General features: G+C 45.1%; 1 protein-coding gene across 1 annotated transcript; it reads left to right on the top strand.

The window, feature by feature from the left end:
• Positions 1 to 9: 9 nt before the first annotated feature.
• On the top strand, positions 10 to 6,678 carry SAYSD1 (SAYSVFN motif domain containing 1). Its single transcript, XM_061398069.1, has 2 exons — positions 10 to 317; positions 6,092 to 6,678. The coding sequence occupies exons 1-2, from the start codon at positions 111 to 113 to the stop codon at positions 6,467 to 6,469; spliced, it is 585 nt and encodes a 194-aa protein (XP_061254053.1). The 5' UTR covers positions 10 to 110; the 3' UTR covers positions 6,470 to 6,678.
• Positions 6,679 to 17,617: the final 10,939 nt, after the last annotated feature.

The following is a 17,617-nucleotide window of genomic DNA, read 5'->3' as shown; positions in this document are numbered from 1 at the left end:
GCAGAGAGCGCCGCCACGCAGGCGCACTGCAGCCCGGAACCCCGCAAAGTCGGGACTGGTTCCCCGCGGGTGAGCGAGCGGGCGGGCGCGCGAAGAAGGGGGCGCGCGCCATGGAGCAGCGGCTAGCTGAGTTCCGGGCGGCCCGGAAGCGAGCCGGGCTGGTGGCTGAACCCAGCACTTCAAGCCAGAGTACACAAACCTCGGGAGAGAAGGCAGAAGCAGCTACGACTCCCAAAGCACCCTCAGGCTGGCTAAAACGGTTCCTGGTGTGGAAACCGAGGCCACCGAGTGCCCAGGCCCAGCCCAGCCTCGCTCAGGTGAGAGGAGGGAGGCCTTACCCCTAAGGCACCTGGCTTCTGAAACGCCGACGTGGCCGCTGAGGCGACTCTGCCGAGGCTCCGCCCCGGCACCACGTGGTGGCCTGCAGGCCCCGCCCCCACGTCGTGGAATGGCCCGACCCAGGCCACGCCCCCCGGGGCTGGAGAAGCCGGTGGACAGCGGAGGACAGTTTATGGGCTCGCAGAGTCAGACACGATTGAGGGACTAACACACTTTTCGCTAGCTGAGAGGGGCTGCTGGCGCCTCCCGCCGGCTCGGCGGCGGGGCCTCGCGTCTCCTGCTCCCTCCTGTTCTGCCCTGCAGAGTGACTTTGACATTTTCTTTCCAGCCAGGGACCCACGCAGCTTCGACTCCAGGCGGGAAGTTGAGGGTCTAGGGTCCCAGAAGAAATCACCTCTGCCCTTGCGTTATTCACAGCGAGTTGAGTGATCGTTGTGCCCTCGGTGGCTTTGGGAAACGTCTCCACAACCGTAGGGGGCCACAGCCCTCTGCTAATGGAGGGGGAAAGGTCTAATTGGATGCTGATGAGAAGTGGCAGTAAATTAAAGCTTGATTTGATTTCGCATCTGGGCCACGTGCCCAAATAGCCTGCGCTTTAGAAATGGTGTTTGAATACAGAATTCGCAGAAGTGTGCTGACTGCCTGTGGTGGCAATGTGTTGTGTATCACTGTTGAAGTAGCGAAGCCTACTCAAGTTTAATATTCAAGGCGAAAACAAGAGATTAGTATGATAGGTTTTACATCCTATTGTGAGTGTGTTAGTCGTTCAGTCGTGCCCGACTCCTTGCGATCCCATGGGCTGTAGCCTGTCAGTCTCTGTTCATGGGATTCTCCATGCAAGAATACTGGAGTGAGTAGCCATTATCTTCTTCAGGGGATCTTCCTGACCCAGGGATCCCACACAGGTCTCCTGCCATTGCAGGCAGATTCTTTACTGTCTGAGCCACCAGGGAAGCCTCATTAGCTTTTGGTAATCTCTCATTCCTCTCTCTGTGTCTTGGTTTTCATTCATGAGTAAAGTGGCAAGGTGACTTGAGTGTGAGATTGGAGCATGCATGTGGGAACACAGGACAAAACATCAAGGGGAAATCTGTGAGCTGGTCTTTGTACCTCCAAAGTGCAATAAGTGCCAGAAATTCCTTTTGGAAAGTAAAATGTACCTTCAGATCAAATCAGATCAGTCGCTCAGTCGTGTCCGACTCTTTTCGACCCCATGAATCACAGCACGCCAGGCCTCCCTGTCTATCACCAACTCCCGGAGTTCACTGAGACTCATGTCCATCGAGTTGGTGATGCCATCCAGCCATCTCATCCTCTGTCGTCCCCTTCTCCTCCTGCCCCCAATCCCTCCCAGCATCAGAGTCTTTTCCAATGAGTCAACTCTTACTCCTCTTAAAACTTCCTAACTGGTTATACGGAATTTTTTTTTTTTTTGGTAATCAAGGAGTACTTATTGTTACTTAGTTTGAGTTAGATATTATTCTTCATGACACACAGGGTTCCTACTGACTTGCAGAAAGAGTGTACAGGGTTCAAACAATCCATTTCCTTGCATACAGTTTGTCTCAGGATGACTTTATTGTGGATTAGAACTCACAGAGCACAATTGCTTAGGATTTTAGAATCCATTTCCTCTACCCCTTTTCCTCCCCACAGTTATAAAACATCTAGCCTACACAATGAGTTTTTGACTTTATGGCTCATTTCCAAAGGAATATGAGATCACTAGAGGAGCTGAGCTTGGAGAAAATTTCCATTATTAAAAGCCCCAAAACTAACTGATGGCCTGACAAAGGGATGAGAGACAATGCTAGACCTCCTATGCTTCTTATCAGTTACTCTGTTTTTCATAAGGGACTTTGTCTAAAACTCATTTTCATTTACTCAGTTATCATTCTTGAGTTTGTTCTGGTGTGAAATTATCACTAAATTGCTCCCCACCCCCTACCCCTGCCAATTTCTGATCTATCTCTACCTAATAATTTTAGTGGCACATAGTGGCTTGTCTGAGATTTCTTTATCCTTCTATTTGTAATTGCTTCTTTTTGCTGGCCATTGATACGGAGGGGTCCACCTCCTCCTTCCCTCGCTCTCGAATTTAGCTTGGGGAAAAGCATTTCCCCAAAATAAAATATTTCTTTCTGCAGCAAGCTTCTACCACAGTGGGACAAAAATGCCTGTAACTTTTTTTTTTTAATCCTGCCAAGCCCCCACCCCACCCCCATCTCCCTCCCCAGGCCCCCAGTGCACCATCTAGCCCCAGGGTCTATTGACCACACTCATCCTGCAACTCCTCCCTTCCAGGCCTTGGCTCAGGCTGGCCCACTGTTCAAATGCCCTCTTTCTTTGGCATGACCTAGCCAGGCACAGAGAAGGCGATGGCACCCCACTCCAGTGTTCTTGCCTGAAAATTGCATGAATGAGGAGCCTGGTAGGCTGCAGTCCATGGGGTCTCAAAGAGTTGGACACAACTGAGCGACTTCACTTTCACTTTTCACTTTCATGCATTGGAGAAGCCAATGGCAACCTACTCCAGTGTTCTTCCCTGGAGAATCCCAGGGACGGGGGAGCCTGGTGGGCTGCCGTCTATGGGGTCGCACAGAGTCAGACAGGACTGAAGCGACTTAGCAACAGCAGCAGCAGCAGCAGCAGCCAGGCACAGGCTTTGCATCACCGCTTCAGATCCAGGAGTCATCTCTTAAGTTCTCCCTTTTTCCCACCAGCATTCATTCACTCAGTTATGTGCCCACTATGTTCCAGCTACTGTCCTGAGTCCCAGGAGACAGTGCAATAAAGACAAGGCCCTGTTCTCTCAGAACTTGCTTTTGAGTGGAAAGAACAGAATGATGAATGCTACAAAAGGGAGGAAAATCCAGCGTGCTATGATAGTGAATCGGGGGTGAGGGATGCAGAGTGTCACTTTAAATTGGGTGGGCAGGGAGGACCTCATAGAGGAAGTGACCTCACCATTTTTCTTAAGAAGGAGCCACTCTTAAGAAACCTGGGACAAGGACAAGGGCCCACATGGTGACATTTTTGCTGAGGTTTGTAGAAGAGGAAGCCAGCCAGGTGGTGTGAGGGGAAAGGGCTTTCCTCTCAGAGGGAACCGCAAGTGCAAAGGCTCTGAGGTGGGAAGACTTTGGTATTCTGGGAATGGAAGTCCCTTCCCTAAACTGCTCCATATGTGCTGTGGTGCCTGTGGTGGCCACAAACACTTTGACACACAGCTTTTACAGTAGGAGGTGCACTGGTTGGAGGCATCTCTGGAGGCCCCCTCTCCTTTGTTTGTTCCCTTTGCCAGTTTAACACCCCTACCCCTACCTCATCTCCTTCTAGCTCTCTAACCCTTCCCCTTAGCATCTCCCATGATGCCCTTAGTTAAGTAAAAAGACCTTTGAAGGGAGATCATCCTAGGCTCCTGGACCAACCTCATCTCTGCCTGTCACCAGCCATGTGACTTTAGGGGAGTTCCTTACATCTCAGTGTCTCCTTATCAGTAAATTGGGACTAATAAGGCCTGCCTGCTGGGTTACAGGAGATCAGGCATCTAAAAGGTACTCGGTAAATGTTGGCCATAGCATTATTCTTATTAGTGTTCCTTTACTAATAAATTCAGTTTACTGTGAATTTCAAGTTGTGCACGTTCAAGATGTGTTCTCTATCCATCAGTCCATCATTTCTCTCTGATCTCCTTGTCACCAGCCTCATCTCTGCCTGCTCCTCTCTTATTGGGCCTCATGCATGAGCTGTTAACAATTTCCTTTCTTCTCTTGCAGCCCATTCTCTACCTGGCATCCAGAGTAGTCTTAAATACTAATCAGATTGTATGCGTTCCCTGCTAAGACTGTCAGTGATGTCCCTATTTTGCACACTGGTTGAATCTGAAAGGGACATTTATTTATTTAATAAATGTTTGTGGAGGGGGTGGGGAGTGTAGCTGATTATATGTCAAAGACCTTTCCAATCTAATTGGAAAGGTAATAATTGCAACGCGTGCCAAGTCACTTCAGTCGTGTCTGACTTTTTGCGACCCTACGGATTGTAGCCCTCCAGGCACCTCTGTTCATGGGATTCTCCAGGCAAGAATGCTGGAGTGGGTTGCCATTTTCTTCTCCAGGGGATCTTCCCAACCCAGAGTTGATGCTTAAAAAAAAAAAACAAAAAAAAACAACCAAAGGTCTAACAATGTAGAATTGCTAAAGCAGCATGAATCAGATGACCTATATATTTTTTGAAGATCAGATAACGGTTTTGGTCCCTTTTAAGTTGCCACGTGAAGAATACGGGATATAACTGAATAAATGAACTAAGTCTGCTCTGTACAGAGAACTTATGTGTGCAGTGCTGTTTGGCTCTGGAGACACCAAAAGATAATCAGCAACAGTAGGTGACCTCATGCAACCACTAGGGACACATGTGATCTATATTAAAAGAGAGACACTTGAATGACAACAGTTTGGTGCTCAGTGAGAAAGAGAGCCAGTTAGAGCTCTGGGAGGCGGAGGGGCACCCTGCTTGCTGGCCCCAGAGGTCAGGGTATACATAGTTCACCAGCCGTGCTTGCCTAGAGAGAGCACGTTCCTGAGGAATGGAGAGGAATATTCCCGGCCACGGATGGGCAGTGTCTTTGGGTTGTAAGACCAGAGGATTCATTTATAGAGCAATAGATTGTGGATCATGTTGTTCAGGAAACTTTTTACAACATTATTTTACAAACTGCAAATCATGACTCATTCGTGGCTAGTGAAAAAAATTTTAAAGGTCTTATCCTAAATTAACTAAATGTAATTTTAAAAATAGAATAGAAAACCAAAGCTTCATATGTAATCAAAGTGATGGTATGTGAAGACTTTTTTCCTGATATACACATATATACACACCATATATATATATATATATATTTTGGGGGAGGTTTGCAATACAAAATGTATTTTTTATTGTGGGTCATACCCCAAAATTTTAGAAAATACTGGACTGGAGACCAAGCTCGCAAAAGCTCCTTAAATACCTCTGTCTCCCATTACAGCCAGCATAGGGGCCTGTGTTCTGGCACTTCTGTCTTTTGAGTGAATGCAAGGCCTTGGATTCCAGCCCAAGGAGTTTAAAATTTAACTGGTAGGCATTAAAAATGTGTCAAAGGTTTGTGAGCAGAAGGTTGATGGATGTTGTGGCAGATTTATTTAGCAGCTGTACATGGTTTGGTGTGGGGAGAGATAGGTTAGAAGGAGGGGAGTCCAGTTAGGAGACCCTGGGGCCGTGTAGGATCGTCACGGGATGGAAAGGTTGTGGCTCTAATTGTGATTTTTTTTTTTTTTTAACATGTAGAATACTCCTCATTTTAGAATCATGCCACTCAACAACATTTTAGCTCGTCTAATCCAGTCAACAAACATATATTGATTCTGTGCGGGAAGCATGTGCCCGGCTGCTGCCTTATCAATTACAGGGAGTTACTGGAGGGGCTACATTAGCTCCTCTTAGCAGCAGACTAATCTGATGAAATGTCTGCCTCAGACGAGAATCCACCTGAACACCCTAAGGTTTTCCTCAAGTCACATCTCACTGATGGGTTTTGATTCAGAGCAGGATGCATGAGAGCTCTTGGGAGATAGTTGTCTTAGAGAGCAGGGCAAGAAAAACAGATGCCAATGAGGGGATGCCTTTGCACGCAGAGGCAGCTGCCTCTCCGGATGGGTTTTGATCCTCTCGGCCCCACTGTCCTTCATTCTTTCTTTGGTTTGTTGTGTCCTAGGGAGCAGCAGGGCCCGGGGGCCTCGAGTCACAGCCACCATGGAGTCCAGCCGAAGAAGCCCCGCCACCGCCGCGGCCGCCGCCACCGCAGCCCCTGACCCCGCAGGACCGGTCTCTCCTGACCAGCGTCACCCTGTTGAAGGTGCTCCTCTGGTTGGTCCTGCTGGGGCTGTTTGTGGAGCTGGAATTTGGCCTGGCCTATTTTGTCCTGTCCCTGTTCTACTGGATGTATGTGGGGATGCGAGGCCCCGAGGAGAAGATGCAGGGGGAGAAAAGTGCCTACTCGGTGTTCAACCCGGGCTGCGAGGCAATCCAGGGCAGCCTGACCGCCGAGCAGCTGGAGCGCGAGCTGCACCTGAGGCCTCTGCCGCGGAGATAGGACCAGACCGGCGGTGGCCCCAGGGCCCTCGCACCCCCTGGCTTTGACTGAGAACAGCTTGCGGGTCAGGTCTGTGACCCCACAATTCCGCACTTCCCCTGACCTCCTGCTACAGTTTTATCTCAGAATTTCTTTTTCATTTTGGTGAAACTCCTGGAAAGACACTCACTGTGGGTCTGATGCAATTTATAAAAATTACACACTCAAGACAGGAGACCTGTTTGTCTCTTTATTTTAGAGAGGCGATTCCTAGAGAACACTAGGAGGGCTTTGGGGAGATAACTGTTGAAAATATTGAGCTATTTGAAGTAATGGTTTGGTACATCAGAGCTGTGTGTTAAAAGTAAATATTCTCTTTAAGTCTTATTTTTAGAATTAGTTACAGTAACTCCCCTGCATACATACATGACTTCTGTTCCAAGAGTGCATTTGTAAGTCCAGTTTGTTCCAAGTCTAACACAGTTAGCCTAGGTACCCAACTAACCCAATTGACTATATAGTACTGTACTTTAATAGGTTTATAATACTTTTCACACAAATAATACATAAAAAATAAAACATTTTTAATCTTATAGTACAGTAAGAAAAAGTACAATAAGTAGTGAGAAAGTACTTGAAAAGTACAGTAGTGTGGCACAACAGCTGGCATACAGGGGCTGGCATCAAGTGAATGGGCAGGAAGCGTCACTGAATGGAGGAGAGAGAAGTGGGAGATGGTAGAGCTGAAGGATCATCAGCAAGAGGAGATGGAGGGCAAGCTGCAATGTCACTCACGCCTGACGTTGACGTCACAGGTCTGGTTCTTTGCTGGATTCAATTCCATCTATCCTCTTGAAAACACAGTCTTAGTGGCGTCTGAGTAGTAGCTCTTTTTTTTCTTGCCATAATGACACGGTAGCACTGGATTGCATTCTGAACGGCTGCTGCAAACTTTGTGAACTAGTCTACATTCAGGTCCGGTGCCTCAAAAACTTAACAGGGCCTCTCAAAGAAAACCCCTTTACTATCTCCTGCATCATGAAGCTCTTTGGTTCTTCAGTTACTGCTTCCTCTTGTCTCTCTTCGTGCTTTCTCTGGGCCTCCAACTCCTTCAGGCCTTCATTAGTAAATTCTTCATGTTGCACAGCAAGGAGTTCAGTGCAGTTGTCCTCTTGCGGATCTAGCTTGAAATAAAGAAACTATACTGCTGTGCTTATACAATACTGTACAGTAGAGTGCACAGAAGCACAACCACTTGTAGGGGATGGACATGCATGATGATACACGCCAGACTCATGAAGTGACATGAGACTGGACGTGCGCACACATACTCACATCTTTGAAAGTTCACAACTTGAAGGTTCATAGGCAGGAGACTTACTATAGTTAATTTTTAATTGACACATATTTGATTTACACGTTGTGTTGTTAGTAGTTTCAGTTGTACAGCAAAGTGATTCAGTTACATATATATGTGCACGAATGCATTCTAGGTCACTTCATCCATGTCCGACTCTGCAACTACGTGGGCCGTAACCCACCAGGCTCCTCTGTCCATAGGATTCTCCAGGCAAGAATACTGCAGTGGGTTGCTGTACCCTTGTCCAGGGGATCTTCCTGACCTAGGGATTTAACCTGCATCTCTTACGTCTCCTGCATTGGCGGGCAGGTTCTTTTTTATCACTAGCACCACTTGGGAAGCATGTATATATACGTATATGTATATGTATGTGTGTGTGTGTATATATATATACACACACATACATATATATGTATAGCGAAAGTGAAGTTGCTCAGTCGTGTCCGACTCTTTGCAACCCCATGGACTGAAGCCTACCAGGATCCTCCATCCATGGGATTCTCCAGGCAAGAGTACTGGAGTGGGTTGCCATTGCCTTCTCCATATATATGTATATATGTGTGTGTATATATATATAGTCTTTTTCAGATTCCTTTCCCATATAGGTTACTACAAAATACTGAGTATAGGTCTCTGCTCTGTACAGCAGGTCCTTATTTATTATCTATTTTAGGTGTAGTAGTATGTATCTGCTAATCCAAAATTCCTACTTTTCCCCTCCCCCCGAACTTTCCCCTTTTAACCATAAATTTGTTTCCTATGTCTATGAGTCTATTTGTGTTTTGTAAATAAGTTCATTTGTATTGTTTTTAAGACTCCACATATAAGCAATACCGTATGATATTTGTCTCTCTCTGTTTGGCTTATTTCACTTAGTGTGATAATCTCTAGGTCCATCCATGTTGCTGCAAATGGCATAATTTTTTCTTTTTTATGGCTGAGTAATATTCCATTTTATGTTTATACTACATCTTCTTTATCTCTTCATCTGTCAATGGACAATTAGGTTGCTTCCTTGTCTTGGCTATTGGAAATAGTGCTGCAATGAACACTGGTGCCCGTGTATCTTTCCAAATTATGATTTTCCCTGGACATATGCTTAGGAGTGGGATTACAGGATCACATGGTAACTGTGTTTCTAGTTTTTTAAGGAATCTCTGTATTATTCTCTTTGGTGGCTGTACCAGTTTACATTTCCCCCAACATTGTAAGAGGGTTCCCATTGCTCTACACCCTCTCCAACATTTATTATTTGTAGACTCTTTGATGATGGCCATTCTGACTGGTGTGAGGTGATAACCTCATTGTAGTTTTGATTCGCATTTCTCTAATAATGAGCAGTGTTGAACATCTTTTCATGTGTCATTTGGCCATCTGTATATCTTCTTTGGAGAAATGTCTTTTTAGATCTTCTGCCCCTTTTTTGTTTGAGTTTTTTTTTTTTTTTTAATTGAGCTGTATGAGCTGTTTGCACATTTTGGAGGCTAATCCTCTGTGAAAAATGCTATTGGTAATTTGATAGGGGTTGCACTGAATCTGTAGATTACTTTGGGTAGTAAAATCATTTTTGACAATATTGATTCTTCCAGTCCAGAAACAGTGTATCTGTCCATCTATTTGTGTCATCTTTGATTTCTTTGATCACTTTCTTAAAGTTTTCTGAGTACAAGTCTTTCATCTCCTTCAGCTCAGTTCAGTTCAGTCACTCAGTCGTGTTCAACTCTGTGACCTCATGAATCGCAGCACGCCAGGCCTCCCTGTCCAACACCAACTCCCGGAGTTCACTCAAACTCGTGTCCTTCGAGTTGGTAATGCCAAACAGCCATCTCATCCTCTGTCGTCCCCTTCTCCTCCTGCCCCAATCCCTCCCAGCATCAGGGTCTTTTCCAATGAATCAACTCTCTGCATGAGGTGGCCAAAGTATTGGAGTTTCAGCTTTAGCATCAGTCCTTCCAGTGAACACCCAGGACTGATCTTTAGAATGGACTGGTTGGATCTCCTTGCAGTCCAAGGGACTCTCAAAGAGTCTTCTCCAACACCACAGTTCAAAAGCATCAATTCTTCGGCACTCAGCCTTCTTCACAGTTCAACTCTCACATCCATACATGACCACAGGAAAAACCATAGCCTTGACTAGACGGACCTTTGTTGGCAAAGTAATGTCTCTGCTTTTCAGTATGCTGTCTAGGTTGGTCATAACTTTCCTTCCAAGGAGTAAGCATCTTTTAATTTCATGGCTGCAGTCACCATCTGCAGTGACTTTGGAGCCCAAAAAGATAAAGTCTGACACTGTTTCTACTGTTTCCCAGTCTATTTGCCATGAAGTGATGGGACCAGATGTCATGATCTTAGTTTTGTAAATGTTGAGCTTTAAGCCTACTTTTTCACTCTCCTCTTTTACTTTCATCAAGAGGCTTTTTAGTTCCTTTTCACTTTCTGCCATAAGAGTGGTGTCATCTGCATATCTGAGGTTATTGATATTTCTCCCAGCAATCTTAATTCCAGCTTGTGCTTCTTCTAGCCCAGCGTTTCTCATGATGTACCCTGCATATAAATTAAATAAACAAGGTGACAATATACAGCCTTGACGTATTCCTTTTCCTATTTGGAACCAGTCTGTTGTTCCATGTCCATTTCTAACTGTTGCTTCCTGACCTGCATATAGGTTTCTCAAGAGGCAGGTCAGGTGGTCTGGTATTCCCATCTCTTTCAGAATTGTCTACAGTTGATTGTGATCCACACAGTCAAAGGCTTTGGCATAGTCAATAAAGCAGAAATAGATGTTTTCTGGAATTCTCTTGCTTTTTCAATGATCCAGTGGATGTTGGAAATTTGGTCTCTGGTTCCTCTGCCTTTTCTAAAACCAGCTTGAACATCAGCAAATTCATGGTTCATGTATTGTTGAAGCCTGGCTTGGAGAATTTTGAGTATTACTTTACTAGCGTGTGAGATGAGTGCAATTGTGCGATAGTTTGATCATTCTGTGGCATTGCCTTTCTTTGGGATTGGAATGAAAACTGACCTTTTCCAGTCCTGTGGCCACTGCTGAGTTTTCCAAATTTGCTGGCATATTGAGTTCAGCACTTTCACAGCATCATCTTTCAGGATTTGGAATAGCTCAACTGGAATTCCATCACCTCCACTAGCTTTTCCATTCATCTCCTTAGGTAGGTGTATTCTGAGGTATTTTTTTCTCTTTGATGTGATGATAAGTAGGATTGTTGCCTTCATTTCTCTTTCTGATCTTTCACTGTCAGAGAATAGGAATGCAGGAGATTTCTGTGTATAATTTTTGTATCCTGTATCTTTACCAGATTCGGTGATGAGCACGAGTAGTTTTCTGGTAGCATCTTTAGTATTTTCAATGTAGAGTATCATGTCATCTGCAAACAGTAATTATTTCCTTTTCGATTTGGATTCCTTTTATCTCTTTTCTTCTCTGTTTGTCCTCTCTTCCTGCTCTGTTGGTTGTTTGGCCTGAGATGTTTCAGCACTGGAGTCTACAGGCTTTTGGTTGGGGCCAAGTCTTGGTGCCAAAATGGTGGCCTCCAGGAGAGCTCACACCAATGAATATTCCCTGGTACCTCCACCACCAGAGTCCCTGTACCCACAGTAAGCCACGGCTGCCCCATCCTCACACCTCCTCAGGAGACCCTCCAAGACCAACAGGTGGCTCTGGCCCAGGCTCCTATGACATCACTGCCTTCACCCTGGGCTCTAGCACGAGATGCTGTGTGCCCTCTCCAAGAGCGGAGGCTCTGGCCCAGGCTCCTATGACGTCACTGCCTTCACCCCGGGCTCTAGCACGAGATGCTGTGTGCCCTCTCCAAGAGCGGAGGCTCTGGCCCAGGCTCCTGTGACGTCACTGCCTTCACCCCGGGCTCTAGCACGAGATGCTGTGTGCCCTCTCCAAAAGTGGAGCCTCTGGCCCAGGCTCCTATGACGTCACTGCATTCACCCTGGGCTCTAGCACGAAATGTTGTGTGCCCTCTCCAAGAGCGGAGTCCCTGTCTCACCCAGTCCTTGGACTCCTACAACAAGCTCCACTGGCCTTCAAAGCCAGATGGTCTGGGGGCTCCTCCTCATGGTACTTGACCTTTAGACTGGGGAGCCTGGCTTGGGACTCAGAACTTTCACTCCTGTGGGAGAACTTCTGTGATATAATTATTCTCCAGTTTGCAGGTTGCCCACTTGGGGGGTGTGGAGTTTGATTATATTGCAAATGCACCCCTTCTACTGTCTCATGGTTTCTTCCTTGTGTCTTTGGATGTAGAAAATCTTTTAATTTTTTTTGTAGATTACAGTCTTCCTTTTTTTGGAGGGGGGGAGGGGGGCGCTTCCCTGATAGCTCTGTTGGTAAAGAATCTGCCTGCATTGCAGGAGACCTCAGTTTGATTCCTGGATTGGGAAGATCCCCTGGAGAAGGGATAGGCTTGGGCTTCCCTGGTGGCTCAGCTGGTAAAGAATCTGCCTGCAATGTGGGAGACCTGTGTTCGATCCCTGGGTTGGGAAGATACCTTGGAGAAGGGAAAGGGTACCCATTCCAGTATTCTGGCCTGGAGAATTCCATGGACTATACAGTCCATGGGGTCACAAAGAGTCAGACACAACTGAGAGACTTTCACTTTCAGTCTTTTATTGATAATTGTTCAGCAATTGTGAGTTTGGTGTACTCTTGAGAGGAGGTGAGCTCAAGGCCTTCCTACTCTGCCATTGTGTCTCTAAGTCCTTTCATATCATTTTTATAGCATTTTTTCCTCTCGAAGGTTGAAGTTGGAAGTTTTGGGATTTTTCTTGTTTTGGGTTTCCCCACCCCTCCCCTTTCTGCTGTCTGTCTTGCCTTTTTGGTTATTAATGCTGTTGAAACATCCGCTTCTCAGAAACAGACTCCTATTTGCCCGTCACTATTTTTCATACTCCTCAGTTATTCTACCTCCACGCAGTGCAGGAAGATTAGAGAAGACAGTGTTCTAAGTGACAGTGTGGGGAGAGACTTCACAAAATCAAAAATACTGGTAGATTTGATAAATGGCTATTAATGATGAATCCAGCAAGAAAAAATTCTTGATCACGTACAAAGGGAAGCTCTGGAAGTGGAACTCCTTTCTTACTGGCTGCTTGGGTCGTTTCTTATATTCTAAAGACTCGAGAGTGAGTGATGACTTTGGCTGTGGGCCTCTGGTGGGAAATTATGTAAATCATAGTAATCAGCCATACTCTGTGTTCTGGCCTTTTCCAGGGTGAACTTACAGCCGGGGCTCATTAAATGGGTGAAGCAAACCATTGAATACTTTTTTTTTTTTTTTTAACACAAATCATACTGATTAGTAAGAGGACTCAAGCTTGAAAGTGATAGTTTTTTCCAAACTTCAGATTTTAAGAAATTAATGTCTCCTTGGTAGGTTTTCAGAATTTAGTTATTCTTATATTGGGAAAGTAACTTTAATATCCAGATGTTACTAAATAATGGAGGTCTATTTTCTTTGTGGGATCTTAGTGCCCAACCAGGGGTTGAACCCACACCCTCTGCATTGGAAGGATAATTAAACACTCGACTGCCAGGGAAGTCCTGTAGGTCTGTTTTCTTTTTTTAATTCTTGCCTGATCTACTTATAGCAAAATCCTAATTTAAATTCAACTTTTACTCATCAAATGCCAACACTCTACTAGGTACCTGCCATAGAATAATGAAAAAAGCAGGCATTTTCCCAGTTCTTGGAGCATTCAGTCTAACTGGAAATGGGGTGATAGTCAAAATAAAACAAGCAAGGCCAGTGATCGAGTGAGATAAGTTTTAGTTGTAGAAATATGGAGCAGATATTCTCATGAGTCACACTTAGTAGTTAACCCCATGTGTTACATTCAGTCGGTCCTTTTTGATTGTCTATTTGATATATATTTGGCTTCCCAGGTGGCTCAGTGATAAGGAATCTGCCTGCCAGTGTAGGAGACCTGAGTTTGATCTCAGACTGGGAAACGGCAAACCCACTTGCCTGGGAAATCCCATGGACAGAGGAGCCTGGTGGGCTAGTCTGTAGGACTGCAAAGTTGGACGTGACTTAGCAACTAAACAACAACAAACCCCATGTGTTATATTTAGTAGGTCCTTTTTGATTATCTATTTGACACATATGAGTGTGTATATTTAGCTCTCCTTGAATATTTACTTGCATTGCTCCTCTCCAGCCCCTTCCTGATTAGGAATTTCTCCTTCAGAGTTATCCCTTGAGCAGAAGGTTCCCTTAGCTCATCAAGAAGTCTTGAGACTTCCTGGTGGTCCAGTGGTTAAGACTTTGCCTTCCAATGGAAGCTAAGATCCCTCATGCCTTGTGACCAAAAATCCAAAACATAAGACAGAAACAATATTGTAACAAATTCAATAAAGACTTTAAAAATGAGCCACATCCAAAAAAAAAATCTTAAAAAAATTTTTTAAGTCTTTTATTCTGTGACTCCTGTCTGAACTGGACCTGTAGAACGTATGGGAAGCAGATGAATTCCTATTAAACATGCAAGTTTCTATTAAGATACATGATTTTGTCTTCTGATTTATTTTCTCAAGGCTTTCTTCATCTTGATATTTTATTTGGGCTTTTCTATTTCATAACACCCAAATACCAAGAAGAAATATCTTTCCCTGATCAAAGGTTTGCTGCAAAGCCAAGGGCAATAAGTATTATTCTAGGAAAGAATAAATTTGTATTTTTTTTAATATATAATTCAGACTTTCACCTAAAACAAAATGCCTGTAACTCTGAATTAAGAAGGTTTGGTCCAATTAGTAATCCTAGCAAAGCAGAGAGTTCTCTGAAACACAGCACAGATGAGACTCAATTTAAGAGCCAACTTCACTAGCGTCCTTTGAAAATGTAGCCATTTATAATGAGGTGGGGCCTGGATTGCCTTAAATCCACCTTTCATGGGATTTTCTGTGAGTGATTTGTCAACTCTCCTTGTTCATCTCTTCCAAAAAATTGCATGTAACAGGCAGCATTGACTTCTAGGAAAGGTAGACCAATTAAATGCCTGGCAGGGACAAGATGAAAGGATGGGGGTAGGTATTTGCTGTTCTTATCAGCCCATTAAGCTTCAGTTTCAGTCTTTGATTTCCTGAATTTAGAAAGGCCTGTTGATCTCAGAATTTCCACTTAGGGCCTGACCATTAGCCCAGCAAGCAGCTTCCATTAAAGGCTGCTTCTGCCATCAGGGAACTTGAAATCCCAGAGATGTGTTCAGTCCCTGTGATAGCTGTGTGCACGGATGAGGTCCTCTCCATCCAAGTCTTATGAGTAATGTGAATAAAAGAATGCTTTTATTCACATTATCCCATCCCACCTATTCACAGGGATTGCTACATGAACCTCTAACTTGTAGGGCTGGAAGAACCCCCAAAATGGCCTCGAATGCATCCCCTACCCCTGCCTTCCCTCATAGCTCAGTTGGTAAAGAATCCATCTGCAATGCAGGAGACCCTGGTTCGATTCCTGGGTCGGGAAGGTCCCCTGGAGAAGGGATAGGCCACCCACTCCAGTATTCTGGCTTGGAGAATTCTATGGACTGTATGGGGTTGCAGAGTCAGACACGACTGAGCGACTTTCACCCCTGCCTTGGTCAGGGCTGCGTTTTATTCCTGACTAAACATTTTCTTTCCTGCTGCTGCTGCTGCTAAGAACACTGGAGTGGGTTGCCATTTCCTTCTCCAATGCATGAAAGTGAAAAGTGAAAGTGAAGTCGCTCAGTCGTGTCTGACTCCTAGCGACCCCAGGGACTGCAGCCTACCAGGCTCCTCTGTCCATGGAATTTTCCAGAAGAAGACAAATCCAGGTACAAGTTCAGGCACTAGTTAGGAAGTTCTTTCCTGAAAGGGCTTGAGCAGCCCCCGGTTATTTCTTCTTCTTCTAATCTCAGTGGGCACAGAGTACCCTCCCAATTGGTAAGCCATTACTTAGTCCTCTTAGTCATCTCTTGTCTTTGGGCTGAATCATCAGATTGTACCTCTGGGATAACCATTTTCGAGCTATCCCTGACCCATTCTGCAGGTGCAGGATCTGGATGACGCGAATGTCCCAGTTGGTGGGTGCAGTGACATTTCTCAGAATCTCTGGCATTTTACCAGTGATGATTTAGGCATGTATATCTTGTGCTATTAGGATCGTGCATCAAGTCCAGAAAGTTTTTCACATTTGCCTTTTGACTGATCTATGCGTTAAGACTAAACTCACAAACTGTGCCAAAAAAAGAAAAAAACCTAGGAAGAGTTACACAGTTGGCAGAATCAGTTAGGCAGAAAGTAAAATTTTAACTATGTGTTTTTATTTCCTGCCACTCACACTATTGACCTATTTGCCAGCAAATATTTGCAGCTGCTCTGAGCGTGGTGCTGCTGGGGACACGTAAATGAGCCTCTCCAGTCTGTGTCCACCGTGAGGGACAGGAGGCAGGGTGGGGCCGGGGGTGCCATGGAGCATCTTGCCACTAGAGGGTAGCATAGAGCTGCAGCTCTTAAGTCGTGGGTCCCTTCAGATCAGATCAGATCAGTCGCTCAGTCGAGTCCGACTCTTTGGGACCCCACGAATCGCAGCTCACCAAGCCTCCCTGTCCATCACAAACTCCAGGAGTTCACTGATGCTCACGTCCATCGAGTCAGTGATGCCATCCAACCATCTCATCCTCTGTCATCCCCTTCTCCTCCTGCCCCCAATCCCTCCCAGCATCAGAGTCTTTTCCAATGAGTCAGCTCTTCGCATGAGGTGGCCAAAGTACTGGAGTTTCAGCTTTAGCATCATTCCTTCCAAAGAAATCCCAGGGTTGATCTCCTTCAAAATGAACTGGTTGGATCTCCTTGCAGTCCAAGGGACTCTCAAGAGTCTTCTCCAACTCCACAGTTCAAAAGCATCAATTCTTTGGCGCTCAGCTTTCTTCACAGTCCAACTCTCACATCCATACATGACCACTGGAAAAACCATAGCCTTGATTAGACGAACCTTTGTTGGCAAAGTAATGTCTCTGCTTTTGAATATGCTATCTAGGTTGGTCATAACTTTCCTTCCAAGGAGTAAGCGTCTTTTAATTTCATGGCTGCAGTCACCATTTGCAGTGATGTTGGAGCCCAGAAAAATAAAGTCTGACACTGTTTCCACTGTTTCCCCATCTACTTCCCATGAAGTGATGGGACCAGATGCCATGATCATTGTCTTCTGAATGTTGAGCTTTAAGCCAACTTTTTCACTCTCCACTTTCACTTTCATCAAGAGGCTTTTGAGTTCCTCTTCACTTTCTGCCATAAGGGTGGTGTCATCTGCATATCTGAGGTTATTGATATTTCTCCTGGCAATCTTGATTCCAGTTTGTGTTTCTTCCAGTCCAGCGTTTCTCATGATGTACTCTGCATAGAAGTTAAATAAGCAGGGTGAGAATATACAGCCTTGACGTACTCCTTTTCCTATTTGGAACCAGTCTGTTGTTCCACGTCCATTTCTAACTGTTGCTTCCTGACCTGCATACAAATTTCTCAAGAGGCAGATCAGGTGGTCTGGTATTCCCATCTCTTTCAGAATTTTCCACAGTTTCTTGTGATCCACACAGTCAAAGGCTTTGGCATAGTCAATAAAGCAGAAATAGATGTTTTTCTGGAACTCTCTTGCTTTTTCCATGATCCAGCGGATGTTGGCCATTTGATCTCTAGTTCCTCTGCCTTTTCTAAAACCAGCTTGAACATCAGGAAGTTTACGGTTCACATATTGCTGAAGCCTGGCTTGGAGAATTTTGAGTATTACTTTACTAGCGTGTGAGATGAGTGCAATTGTGCA

Source organism: Bos javanicus, chromosome 23 (assembly GCF_032452875.1).
Source record: "Bos javanicus breed banteng chromosome 23, ARS-OSU_banteng_1.0, whole genome shotgun sequence".
Classification (NCBI taxonomy): domain Eukaryota; kingdom Metazoa; phylum Chordata; class Mammalia; order Artiodactyla; family Bovidae; genus Bos; species Bos javanicus.
The sequence above is the reverse complement of the archived record's forward strand: the minus strand, read 5'-3'. Positions and strand labels throughout refer to the sequence as shown.